We start from the raw sequence: 14,350 nt of genomic DNA, 5'->3' as shown, positions 1-14,350 counted from the left end.
TGATCCAACCATGATGGGGTCGGAGGTGGGGGATTTGATCGCGGTGGGTCGAAGGTGGGGGATCCGACCAGTGTGGGGCTGGAGATGGGGGATCCTATCGGGATAGGATCGGATGGGGGGTGATCCGATAAAGAGACATCGACCGACCAAAAAAGAGGGCCAGATTTAGGTGATTGGATGAGAAGGTGGGTTCTAATGTGGGGGGAAATATCGAAGAAATGGGGAACAAGGGGGATCGATGGATTGGGTGCTGGTGATCGGAGGAGAAAGAGGCGCGAGGACTGTCGGTGAAATGGCGAATAAGGGGGGATTGTGCCGGGGGGCGGGGGGGGGGGGGGGGGGGTTGGTGAAGTCAGGAAATGTGACTTTACCACCGATTTCAGATATGATGGCACATGTGGCGTTTGCTGGGACACATGGCGGGCGGGTTAGGACATTAGGCCGTGAAATCGTAGGTTCAGGTACGGTAGTTTCTGTAATAAGTTTGGATTGGCCTTATTTTTCAAATAAAATATTAAAAAATATTATTTAAAAAAAATCCCGCTAATAGCATCAAAAGTCTGCAGCCGTACACTCCGTTATCACCGTCCTCACCTTGAACGACAAAGCCGTTGGGAATGTTATCAACAGGTTAACAGCGTTACTGAAAGTTGGTGGCCCGGGCGGTGAATCTATCCGGATCTCCGGCATTTCAAAATACAAACTCAGTACGATAATAAGATAAAAAGGAAAAAGCGGCATTTGGTGTGGTATTTTTCGGTCCCATGTCTCCATCTCCCTCCTCTTCGACCAAGTCAGTCCAAGGTTGAACACCCTCTCGGACGCGAAGAAAACGGCAAGTGAGAGAGGGGGGCCGAGGCAGACCCTAGCAAATACGCCAAACGCCATAGAAGAACTTGTACCACGCCGACGCGAGAGAGACGAAAAAGGAGCCACCCATCCCCTTCCGCCTTCGATCTTTCGATCCGCGTCGTCGCCGCCTACGACTCCGACGGAAGCTCCGTCGCCGCTGGCGGTGGCGGCGATGAGAGAGGAGAAGAAGACGATGGAGGGCGCCTCGGAGGAGCTCGAGCGCCGGAGCCGCTACCTCAGCTCCCTCATCCAGCGCACCAAGCTCCAGCCCGACGGCGAGCCGGAGAAGCAGCACCATCAGGAGCTGGCGAAGCCTGATATGGAGAAGCTTCACCACCATCATCAGCGGCAGCAGAAGAAGAAGAAGAAGGAGGAGGGAGATGAGGTTGTCGATGGCGGGGAGGATGATCCACAGGAGCAGCAGCATAACGTGCGTGTGAGGGCGGCGGACATGCCGCCGGAGCTCCAGAAGCTGGCGTTCCGGTGTGCCCGCGAGACGCTCGCCGCCATGCCCAAGCTCGACAGCAAGCGGCTCGCGCTTTCCCTCAAGAAGGTACGCTTTCTCCTCCTGTTCCTGCTTTCCTTTTTTCAGATTTGTTGTTCCCCAGGAATTTGCGTGGTAGCTTTCACCTCCGCTCCCCGAACCCTAATCGTCTGTTGGGACGGCGAGTGTTAGATAAATATATGTTTTTGATGTAGTTATTAGTTATAATTAGTGTTTGGTATCTCAATTAATGCTTGAAAATATGGGTCTAATAGAGTGCGTTGATAAGAAGTGGATTTTGGTGGGGACTGGTAGTTTGTTTATGGTAGTGATTAATTTGTGCTGGAGTCGGAAATTTAATTGCTAGCTATAACTGGTACGTATTTGGATTGCTGATATTTTATACAGCGATATAAGAAATATACCAATCACTATATTTGATACAGCGGTAATATTTCAGATCTGCAAATTTTGACATGGGTGGTATCCTCTTAAAATTCTTCATAAATAATATTTTGTTAAGTTTTTTTCCTTTTAGTTAAGGTTTGATGTAACCTGCTGTGAGAATACATAGCCCAGTTCCTTATCTAGACTAATTGACTCTGTCGTGGAGGTCATCAGCTTTGTGGATTTTATTACCTCCAAAGAAAAAAAGTTATAAGGAAAGCAATAAATTCAAGACAGGAAATTTTCTAGTGGTTTCCTTTTTGTTGAGTTGATTCATGCCTCCGATCTTTCCTTTTTTGTGGAAGAGTCGTTTTGGCTGTATAGATATCTGGTTACCATGTCTGTGTGACATCTTGGGACGGAGAAGTAGAAGAGACTGGGGAGACTCTTGATAGCTGATCCTCCAATCCCCATTTTTCAGGGCACAAGGAATCACATATTGTGTCGGTTCATCTTGGGATTGTGGGATTGACAACCTTCTTGGTTCTTGCTCTCCTCTCTTCTCTGGTCTATGCTATTTAGCCAATCTTGGTTTAAGCAGGAGGAGTCTCATCGGATATGGTAGCAGGAAAACCAAAAGTTCCTTAGCTTCCATGATGTCCAGGAGATGGAACACTACTAGATCTTGTACTGAAGGGTTATATTTGCAAGACTTTGTTGTTCTAGAAAATCTTGCTATTGTTCCGCTTGCAATAATACCATTGACATACTTTCTTTGCACCATGTCATTTTGAAGATGATCCTTTTAGGGGCTTCTAAATTTCAAAATCTTTTCACTTTTGGGTTAAGTGTGCTTGTTTCTAGCTACCTGGCTGATATGGATGATGGAGTTTGATAGGATACTCTCATTTGGTTTGCTGGTCTGGTTGGAAATTTTTCCTTATATTTTTTTTTCTGTATCTTTTCTGGGCTGCTGTTGTTTCACGCTTTTATTATCTTGATCCTTCATAAATGGAGTTTTTTGTTGCTAATTGAACTTGTTATTCAATTACTGCTTCTGAAATTTGTTTTCGTCATAATTTATTTGAATAAAATGATGGATCCTTATTGGAACTCATGGCCAAGTGACTTTTTTTTAACAGAGCCATATACCATACCAGGAGATATGGTATGGTACGCCCCGTACCAAATGGTATGGGGTGGTACGGCATTCCATGGCATGCAAAGAACGTCACATCTTGCTGATGTTCTGCTGCCTATCTAGACACTTACTGCAAGTTAAGGCACTTTAACTTATAGTTTAAGGCAGTATGAACTTCATGTGGAATGTCATGTCGTTTTTACTTTTTTATTAATCTATATTGCACAGTTCGCATTTTGTGACTAAGAAAATTAACGGTAGTCACTGTATTTTGGTTCATTTGTATGTTTCTATTTTTGAATATTGTTTGGTGCAAGATAATTTTGGCATCTGTTATTCATGGAGGTTGAGATCTTGGATGCTGTAAGAGACCTAGGCATTTTGATGCCGTGCCAGGTGACTGTGAAGCACTACTTTATTGCTTTAAAAGCATGTGAGTCCCGTAAAAGGAAGTTAGATATCTAATCTTCTTCCTTTCTTCAATTTTTCTGTGTTCAGTGATTTATCTTTCTTTTCTTTGCACATTCCCGAATCACCAAGGGGAATGATCCTCAGTCATATTCAACCCATTGCTGTGTAGCTGGTCTTGGATTCCTAGAAATGCTGAATGATGAACTAGATCTCTAAAGGAGTTTCAGGACCATTTTTGTGATTTGATATATCTTATCAAAAGATGGTTTTCATACTTTAATTTGTAAAGATCATGCCATGGTTAGCTAAATTAACCATAACCATAACCATCAACTCTTATCGCGGTTATTTTAGGCGTGAATCCTTCTTACCAATTATTCCTACTTGGGACTGTCTATGAGGTTATTGCAAATTTCTCCAAATCCTTTTTCAAAACTCATGCCCATTCACCATAGATCTTCTCTGCGTTTTCCAAAATCCTTGACTAAAGATCATAGTACTTCACATCACCCATTTGTCCTGGACTCCATAATACATGCCTATGCCGTCTAATTGGTTCTCCGTGGTCTAACTCCTATAGTTCCTTTGACATTCTCATTCCACACTCCATCCTTCATACTATTTGTCTCGCATGTCTTTAAATTCTTACTTCAATGTTGTGGGATCCATTTTATAATATGCATGCTTTTTACAAAATTATGTCCACCTCTATCATTTCTTCCATCTTACTTGTTACTGGAAACTAGCTTAGCTACGAATTCCTCCTCCTCCTTCATGCCTTTCCCATCAAATTTAAAGGCTGAGTTAAATCTTTCTTATAAAGAAAAATGACAAAAAAAAATCTTTTCAAACATCACTGTCTCAAATTATTCAGGCCAGGAACCTGAAAGAGAGCCCTGCCGTGGTATGTCCTCCTTCTCCAAGCCTTTTCCCATTAAATTTGCGCAATGGCTTCTTTACAAACGCACATGACAGAAATCTTTTCAAGCATTACTATCTCCAGTTATTCAAGCCAGGAATATGAAAGAAAGCCCTGCCTTGAAATGTCCATCAAGGCCTTCTCATCCAATAAATGGTTCAAATTTTGTCTGATTTTGGATCTGAGCCTAAAGAAAGAATTTCTGACAAATGAGAAAGGTAACAGAAAACAAATTAAGTGAGAAAGAACACAAAAGTAGGCCTATGGAGTCCACCTTAATGAGAGGACTGAATGCTAGTCCACCGTGATTACCCAAAATGTTATTGAAGTGATTTACACATCTAAACATCATGTCTTCTATGTTTTTGGAGGACACATTACCTACTAGCAAATACCAATTGACACTTCGAAATCTTTGATTTCATCTGAAAAACTCATATTGTTAGAACCTGCTGAATTGGGACTTAGGTCTTAAACGGAGAGAATGCTGGAGGCAAGCTAATAATGCTGAATGACTGTTTAAAGTATATAGCTTTTCTTTTGCACTAGGTGCATGTTGTCATAATTGCTGATGGTAGGGATTAAGTGGCCATGACACCTGGTGCTGATTGGAATGCAAACCCAATTTCCTTCTTCTTCAATGTGTTGCTGCTGTTCTTATCTAATCATTCTCACTGCCATTGTTCACATGCCATCTCTTCCTCCTCCCATGAAGAGACAAGAAGGAAACATTTCCAGCATATCTGGTGAACCCAAGAAAAGGTTTTTATGCAGTTGTTTTGTGGAGGAAGAGAGAGAGGGCATGATGTTGGAGGCAATAATGAGACAATGAAAGCATATTCTGGCTACTGTGGCCCAGACCAGAGTCAGCCAGGAAATAATGAGAGAATGATAGGCATATTGTGGCCTATCGACTTCTCTATTGATATCTCTTATTTACTCAATCTGATCTTGCTTTTAATTGAATTTGCAATTCGCATTATCCCCTTCTGGATCATGTTGGCCAACTGCCAAATGGATTGAAGTTCCATTGAGGCAGTAAGTAGTCATTTTCAGTCAATCTAGTATGTGATGTTAATGATGAGGGGTTAGGAGATGTTAATACTTATTGATCAGTTACTTATTATATCTTGATAGTTCACAATGTTTGTTCTTATCCTTTTGACTTGTCAATAACAGAAGTTGCTTGAATGAATGAATGGTGCCAATGCATATATTACTTGTCCTGCTGTTATGCAGACTAATGTGGTTTTGAAATTTGTAGACATGGATGATTGAGGATATGAAACTACAATATCAAAAAACATACTGGGAGAAGGTAACAATGATTGCAAGGTTGTGATAGGACTTAAGGTGACAGGTACTTTAATAATAAAAGTTGGATTGGAAAGTGAAATTGAAGTGAGATCTGGAGGTTGATTTAAGAAAATCAGGAGAAAGGTTTTATTCTTGCTTTTGGTTAAGGGTTATGTAAAATTATTGGTAGCCTAGATATTTACAACAGGCTTGACACTTCAGTTTAAAGAAAATGGAAGAAATGCATACAGAAGTTGTAGAGGATATCAACAATGGAGAATGGAGTATTTGATGGTTAAAATGGGTTGAGTTACCGATGATTTGAAGGTTTTAACCAATGTAAGATAAATACAACTTTTAAGAGACGCATAGAAGCTTAGAGGAAGATTGCAACCAAGAACATCGTAATTAGTGGTCCATGGCACCAAGATGCTTGCATATCAAACCTAGGGTTATGTACCTTTGCATGCAGAGTCACCTTGAGAAATAGACAAGCTCCTTTATTGTTCAGAAGATATTGGTTCAAGTAGTTGCTGGAGGGAACACCAAAGGGGAAAAATCCCTACTCATTGGGAACAAGTAAAAGCTTATTAGAAAGGAGAAGAATCCTGTTATCTCAAGGAGTAGAGTTCCTCCTATTATCTCCTAATTGAGCAAACCATTTGTGGTTTATTGACCTTTCCAGGATGGAGAAAATTCACCGTCTCAGAGAACATCTTGCTGGCATTGTTAACCAGGAAAATTGCAGAGAGACCAAAATGGATTTTTAAGTCGTCAAGAAGAGGACAAAGAATGAAGCTCTAATGTTTTTTGTAGTTCAGAAATGTTTGAAGCATTTGATCTCCAATCCAGCAGGAACTGGATACCCTTTACTACAGGGAGAGTGCAAGATCCAAACTGTGTGGATCTTGAAGTCCTTGTTTGCAGAGAAAAGATCAAAATTATATGATGTCAAAGAGAAAATAGCTAATGGCTGCAGCTTGGACAAATTAACATGAACACATATGTCATCACAACCTGTAGAAGAGGAAAATCACATTGGCAATTTGATAGTAGAAAATGCAATTGAAAGAAAAGATGAAATTTTAAATTTGGAGCATCTTGTCCAGTGAGAATACTTAAGACCTGGATTTAAGGATCTGGTACTTCACAGATTAGGAGAATCTGGTTCAGGTGTTCTAAAAGGGGTGCTTCTGCCTATCAAAGAATTAGAGATAACGCTCTACCAATGGTATGTCGTACCCATCCAAGCTGGTGTATACCAGCTGGATGCCATAGAGGGGGTGTCTTGAGTATTGATTCACCAAACTGACCCATGTTCTGCGCATACTGACATTGTTCCAAGAAGGTGCCTGGACAACATCCTTGAGAATTTGGAAAGGTAAGTTTTTTCATGTCTCAATTCTAGGCTTTCTTGTTTTCTTTTTTGTTATTTATTCTAGGCCATCTAGTATTGCCTCTTAACATCCGTGGCAATGATATTATAATATGCCCATTGTCAAAGAGCTCGTCCAGTCTGTTTCATCTAAGACCATAATGCTGAAATACATGATGTGTGATTTCATCATCCACATTATAGACGGTCGAGTTCCTCTCACTTTATATTCTTCCAAGAAAGAGTTCCCTATAGAAGCCTCCATAAAAAAAGAAAAAAAAGAAAAAAAAGAGAAGATATTAAAAGGTTGTGCAACATGTGGCATTGTTGTGTTTGATTGCGTCTTATTCTAACAATATCTGGTTCCCAATTTGGTGAGATGGTTGTAATAGAATCTTGTTGTGAAAAGACATCTCTCTCCCTGCCCCAATATCTATGATCTCTATTCTCTAATATTGTTGTCAACCTTGTGTGATGTAAGAATGACACAAATATGCCATGGATGTCAAACTTTTGTTCACCATAATTTGCCTTGTACAAAAATAGGGCTTTGCATGCCCCTTCATCCATCAGACAATACTCACTATAATCTCATGAGTATGAACCAGTACCAAAGAATCTTCGACAGTCTTGCTTTCCCTTCATAATCTTAGAAGTATCTAACAGTTGCCATTCCAACTATGTATTTTATATTTTATGCCTCCTGAAGGCTTCCACCTTGCAAAAATATCCTTCATGGACGAGCTTTACATACCCTTTCACACACCTTATAGTGCTATTTCACTACTACTTCATGAATTGGAATCAATATAGAAAATTATAAACCCTGAACACCCATGTGGAAGTCTTTCTATCCATTCATAATTTTAAAAGGTCTTGACCATTTTTGCCATTCCCAACTTCGTACATTACATTCTATGTAGCCCGCAAGCTTTCATCCTCTACAACAATATCCACCCGGTACTAGAAACAATTTGTTTTCCCTCACAATGTATGTTTTCCCTCACAACCTATGCTTATCTACCTTAACAATCTTTCTGTAATCATTCTTGTATATATCAAACCTTAGAATATGTAGGAATTTACCTTATTAAATTCTAAAGTTGCTGCACTACCAAGTTACCCTAATCTTTCAAATGATTGATATCTCCCATGTTACTAACCTAATGCCTTTCTTTCGCATATTGCTAACCCGATGCTTCTGCAAAAGGTCCCTTTTATCAACTTAGCCACAATGGAAGCAGGTGGCCTCCTAGAAGATGAAATAAGCTATATTAGCAGTTTGGTATGGGACTCCTTATTGTGTGAATAAGATTTCATAGGTTTTATTTTTCCATAATACTGGTGGATACGATACAAATTGTGTTTGATTGGAGTTGTTTTAGAGTTTGTGTTTGGGTCTTGCACATCAATGATTTTATGTATATCTAACTTGATTTTAAATGTTAAATATATTTTGATGAGTCAAAAGTGCGCTTCAGTGATTTTAAATATGTGATGTCGAACAAGTTTGCAGGGGAATCTAAGCAGAAGTGGGATTGGCAAAAGTCATTCAGGATCCAATAAGCGGTTGACTGGTAGACTCATAGTTTGCCTAATTGCTTAGCAAACTTTTGAAAAGTTAGCAAATTTGCCATCTAGTACTTTGTTTGTAGTGAGCCTATTCTTTTTATTTTTGTTTTTTTATACCTCTTTGTTTCAATTGTTGTGATAGTTGTATTTGAAGTTGGGTGGAAATCCCAAGAATCAAAATCTCCAGTCAAGCTTTAGAAGACCAGGACTTTCCTTTTCCAAAGTTGAGTAGATGTCAGACATCTCAAAGTCTATAAAAGAGGCTTAAGTACTATAGTAGACACTTTTGCTTTTTCATTAATAAATATTGCTCTTTCCCCTTTTTTGTGTGTCTCTTGTGAAGAGGTTGTGGCATTCTTTTGTAAACCCAAAGGAACAGCTAGCTGGTTGGCCCGTGAGCTTCAGAAGATATTCTTCCTATACCCCTGAGCTCATTTTTGAGACGATGCTGTTCTCCTCCTTGCTTGTGTTGTGTTAATATGCATAAGAAAATAAATTAAGATAACCATAGATTTTTCCTAGCATATTTCTGCATACCATTTGGTGTATTTATATTTGTTATGATTTTAGTACTAGTGCATTCATACTACCAAATGTTACATCCTAATCTGAAGAGCCTCAATGAATATTAGCACAGTACATGATAGACAATGTTTGGTTGACGAAAGAAGTATCTTTCTATCATGAAAATGCCAAAAAGGTGTTGAATAATTAAGGCATGCATCACATTCTTAGAGCATAAAAGTAACTCTTAAATTTCATCATATTTTCTTAAAACATTTGATGACTATGTTGGTGGATTCTTGCCATTTTAAAATGGTTTTTCATTTTGTATCTGATTCTTTTCTTATGGTTCTATAACTGCAAGTTTGGCTTGTACAATGATACCCGAGGATTGAAGTTGGAGTGAAAAATCTAAGGGCATAAAGCCAAACATGTACGGTTACTGCAAATGTGCACACAACAATAATGACAATATATAGCGTGCATCTACCAAGAAACTCAATAAGTTCAATTCAGGCAACTATGTGGAGACTAACAACACAAGAAGATCATACAAAGTATGCATGTTTTTGTGAATTATTGGATTATATATAATAAAATAGGATGAGGGTTGGCCTTGGCGCAATGGTAAGGTTTCTTCCGTGACTTGGGTGCCACAAATTTGAAACATGGAAATAGCTTCTTTGCATGCAAGGGTGAGGTTGTGCACATCTAACCCTCTCCAGGCGCCGTAGGAGCCTTGTGCAATTGGACAACCTTTTTCCATATAATAAAATAGGAAGTTATTGTGCTCTATTTTCTAGCAGAACCTATAAATTCATAGTATACTCCCCCACAAACCCAAAAAAAAAAAAGAAGGTGAAGATTCCACATCATCTGATAGTGTGCATTTTTGATAAGGTGGGCCTAGTTCACTAAAAATGGGACTGTACATACCAAAACTTGTAGAAACCATTTTGCTCTCAATTGACAAGGAATCATATTCTAATCTAAAATAACTTTCAATGAAATGATTCATTTTGGTTATAATATGAAACCACTATTTCTCTTGCAATGAGTAGGCCAAGAAATTATTCACTGACATGTTGGAAATGTACAACAAGCATATCTAACCTAGCAAACTAGTGAGATAAGCCACCTTTTTTTTTGCTTCAGTTTAGCTTCGGTAATTGACAATTCACGAGAGATGTCAACAGGAACTCAAGTGTCACCTGATTTGATAACTTAATATAATAATTCATAGATGGTACGCCATTGCAAGCTTTTTGCCCTAAAATTATCATTCTTGCATGTATGCACTTGTATTTGTGCGTAAATATAGATAAGTTGAATATAATGGAATTTAGTGGACATCTTTTCATTCAGTTGTTTTAAGCAGATTAACAAGTTCCACAAAAGCTATGTAAGATGCAATGTCAAGCTATAATACATATATTTGATCATGACGTGTATAACAAAGCCTAAGCAATTTTAATTCCTTTAGGCCTATAAGTTTTCCTTAGGCAATATGATTTTTTCCCCCATTTTTTTCTCTATGATAGACTAAGAGCAACAAAATGGGGTAAAGAATGATGAGTTCTAGTCGCATGACATCTGACCGGGATTAGAGAAAGCTATTAATCATGAGGAAGTAGGGAAAGCATTTTAATGAAAAGTTTATTCTTAATATGTATATGAATGTATCATGTAAGTTGTTTTAAAGGATTAATAATTTAATATCCTTGAGTTATTTTATGACTGACAAGTGGCAATTACACACAAGGTGCCTCCAGGGATTAATGTATTTTATACAATGGTAAAACAGATGTATATTGACATATTGTCGTTGGGGACCAAATTGGATGCATAGAATATGCAAGAAGTTTACATTATATGTATGTATGTATGATAATTAATAAAGATATTACAAGTATTCCAAGTTTCCGATTCAGAACCACTAAAAGTATTGATTCCTTGAATTTTTATGGGAATGAAGTTTTACAATCTTTAATGATAAGTTGATAATACTAGTTGGGGCTTACCATTAGCAGTTGGTATTCCTCCTCTACTAGAGGTCATATGCAATCTTGGATGGATATTGACATGTCAATTGGATTGGGATGCATGTGCAAGCACTTGACTTGGCATGGAAAAAGGGAGTTGGACTGGGAGGATATGCAAAACAAAGTAATTGAAGTTAAAAATATGTAGTTAAATATTATATAAAAGAAAACTCATAGATGTCATTTGTTAAGGTCTCCCAATATGCATATTTCTCATTCAAATTTTCTTAATTAGCTAAATGATTTTGAAAACATGACATTTTGCAAAGTTATTTTAATACTTTTTGGACAATCTTGAGAAGATAAAACCTCACTTTTAACACTATTGCGGGGGACGAAACTCACCATTGGGGGACTCTAGCTCTCTACAAGTTTTAAATAATTGTAGTTAGATAACTGATAGATATCCAAGTATTTGGCACTCTGATTTGGCTACATATTTGTCAATTGACATGGATTCTAAGAGCTGGATGGAGTGTCCTGCTAAAATAGGTCATGTATTTTCATATTTCTTAAATTATTTCTGATAGAGGAATGTGTTAAAGCGTTTTGGCTCCTGCCGTATGGGCCAAGGGGCCTTTTTTTTTTTTTCCGGCTTCAGGGCTTAAAGATGAAAAGAGGGAATGAGGCATATCTAAATGGAAATTGATGGAATCCCATTGGTTATTCTTCTGTTTGATCCAATTTAATTCCTCTTGCTTCATAAGTCTGCAACTAGAAATTGTCTATTTCAATTCCAGTAAAGATATCGAAGGGAATTTTGAGGTTTGATATATTGCTACCAGCTGCCATATTGGTGGCTTGCTAGTATGGTACAGGTTGGTAAGGCACGCCTCTGTACCAACACATGGTACGATGCTGGAAGTGAGACAACAGCTGTGCCATGTGTCGGTACAATATAGCCATACTGTATCACTTGTGGAATCGAGCCTCCATACCATATTGGTAACTAACCAATACAGTATGGTATGCTCAGAACCAGGTAGAATGACTTGGTACAACAAACCTCAGGTAATATGCATACTTCATGGGCTTTTTTGGATGCCCCCACATCTTATCGACCAAATTTTCTTTATTTAAGGTAGGTCAAGGAGATGTTAATGGTGAAGATAGAGACGTCCTCGCTGGGAAACTATGGATCACACCATTCTCAAAAAAAAAAGTGGGTGCGTGTGGAATTTGAACTCACCTTTCACAGGGAACTTGGTATCCCTAGGTTTGCCATCTAGAGTCTTTCCCAATTACAACTATCTCAAACTTCCCTTCTCGACATCCCAACTTTGATGCTTAAGGGATTCATTTGATGGACAACATATTCAGCCACTCAAGCAGATCCCAAAAATTCGGTATCACTTTGAAAAGATATCAAACATTTTGAGGTTCCATTATCCTTTATTAATGGAACTTTTGCATTAACCGGTTGGGACAAGGCAACCACTTGGTTTGTTTGGTGGGCTGGGAATGCTAGGCTTATCAATTTTGGTAAACTACTAGGAGATCTTGCCATGGCAGATTAAATCTTATTCAAGAGGAGGGGGGGTGGAGGGGGTGTGGGGTTGGGGAGTCTATGGAGACCTTTCCATACTTGATATCTGGAGTAAGTTGCTCTGGCTGTGTTAGGCTTTGGAGGTATTTATCATGTACTTCTTCAACTTAAGTCTCCTGAAAAATCTTTATTCTAGAGCATATTTTATGTTTGTATGTGAATAGTTAGAACCTCTAATCATTTTCAGTGTGTGAAAGTTACAATAGCCATGATCAACAAACTCATCAATGTGAGATATCAGTATTTGAACCCCTGCTATAGTATGTTAGTTGTAAAACCAAATATTTTGTGGTCTCCTGTGTCTGAACAGGATATTAGATGACATTTGAGTAGGTTAACAAGGATTCTGTTTTTTGATTCCACTAAAAAAAATTGGTTATATAGTTTAGAATTTGGCCCGTAAAAATATTTTATGTAATACTTCATTGTAGATTAGGCCATGACTTGTTAGCATGGTCATGTCGATAAAAAATACTGCTTTTTTTGCACATCTGATGGTCCTTCAGCATCTTTGTTATTATTTTCACAACCAATGAAATGCTTCCTCCCGCTATTTCTTCTCTTTGGATTGCTGAATGGCAGTTTCTTTTCTTTTGCAGGAATTTGATTCATCATATGGGCCAGCTTGGCACTGCATTGTGGGTACAAGTTTTGGTTCATATGTCACGCATTCTTTGGGAGGTTTCTTGTATTTCTCCATCGATAAAGTCTACATTCTTCTCTTCAGGACAGCTGTTGAGCCATTAAGGCATTGATGGGGACATCAAGACTCAAACGTGTGGTTCTAAGTAAATATAGATGCTTGGAATACTGTTAAGTTTGTTAGCAGACCTGTGCATTGCTGCTGAACGTGTAGTAATGATGTGAAAAACATGTATAATTGTAATGCAACAAGGACATGAAACAATTGGCTGTTTTTTGTCTTGGTCAATATACTAAGCACCGTTGAGGTGGTTTTCCTGTGATAACGGACGTGCTGAACGTTTTTGCCACTGATAGGATAAATATGCAGATTTTGATGTGTTCTAGCATGATGGAGCTTGTTAGTCCTGCATCTTAACTTTGTATTTGGCCAACGTTGTCTGCTGGGTCTATAGCATGCAATTAAAAAACTGTAAATATGATTACGCACATTTTTCACAATGAAGACATCCCTTTATTACTCGAAAATTTAGGGTGTGGAGGACTTCTATCAGATACAAATGTTTTTATTCATGTGTTAAGAAGAAAATGGGTTTCTCCCACATTTTATTTGCATCATACGAATGGTTTAATGTTTTGCTGATCCAACCAAGCCATCAACTGGTTGGTAATGAGTTCATGAATTTTGTTTGAGCTCTAGTTTTGCAATTGAGAGCCTAAGCTCGGTGCTTGGGTGGGCTTGAGTTAATTCTAGATTGATTTATGTATATATTTAATGAGCTAAAAATCTTTAGCAAGCCAAGGTATTTAACAGAATTTGGTTATTTTGTTACACCTAAGCTATGTTTAAATATTTGTTTGTAGTAGTGCTACTGGGATGCTGGATTTTTATATCTAGTGGATCATATTTTCTTTTGGGAAAGGCTTATTGGACCTGGGAGTGGCAATGGATTGGATATGCTTAAATCAGTCAATATTTATACTTGCTTCATAATTAAAATTTTATATCCACACTCATTCCGTGTCCATCTTAGATCAGATCTGGTTGGATAAGATAGATGATGTGGATTTGGTTGGATAAGATAGATGGTGTGGATTTGGTTGGATAAGATTAAATTGGATGAGAAGTTTATCATGTAAATATTTTAAAATAATTATAATTTAAAAAAAAATTTAGAT

The 14,350-nt window shown here is 38.2% G+C and overlaps 1 protein-coding gene across 1 annotated transcript; it reads left to right on the top strand.

Moving 5' to 3' along the window:
- Nucleotides 1–758: 758 nt before the first annotated feature.
- LOC105033724 (uncharacterized) lies at nucleotides 759–13,561 on the top strand. The gene is made up of 2 exons (XM_010908627.4): nucleotides 759–1,405; nucleotides 13,129–13,561. Exons 1-2 carry the CDS (start codon nucleotides 1,025–1,027, stop codon nucleotides 13,282–13,284), a joined length of 537 nt encoding a protein of 178 aa, XP_010906929.1. The 5' UTR covers nucleotides 759–1,024; the 3' UTR covers nucleotides 13,285–13,561.
- Nucleotides 13,562–14,350: the final 789 nt, after the last annotated feature.

This window comes from Elaeis guineensis, chromosome 3 (assembly GCF_000442705.2).
Source record: "Elaeis guineensis isolate ETL-2024a chromosome 3, EG11, whole genome shotgun sequence".
Classification (NCBI taxonomy): Eukaryota; Viridiplantae; Streptophyta; class Magnoliopsida; order Arecales; family Arecaceae; genus Elaeis; species Elaeis guineensis.
Note: the sequence above shows the minus strand (reverse complement) of the source record. Positions and strands in the feature narration are given on the sequence as shown.

Bases quoted from the DNA above. Each gene is read 5' to 3' on its own strand.
- LOC105033724 (XM_010908627.4), top strand. From the start codon at position 1,025: ATGAGAGAGGAGAAGAAGACGATGGAGGGCGCCTCGGAGGAGCTCGAG. The intron at 1,406-13,128 runs GTACGCTTTCTC...TTTCTTTTGCAG, and splicing joins TCGCGCTTTCCCTCAAGAAG to GAATTTGATTCATCATATGG.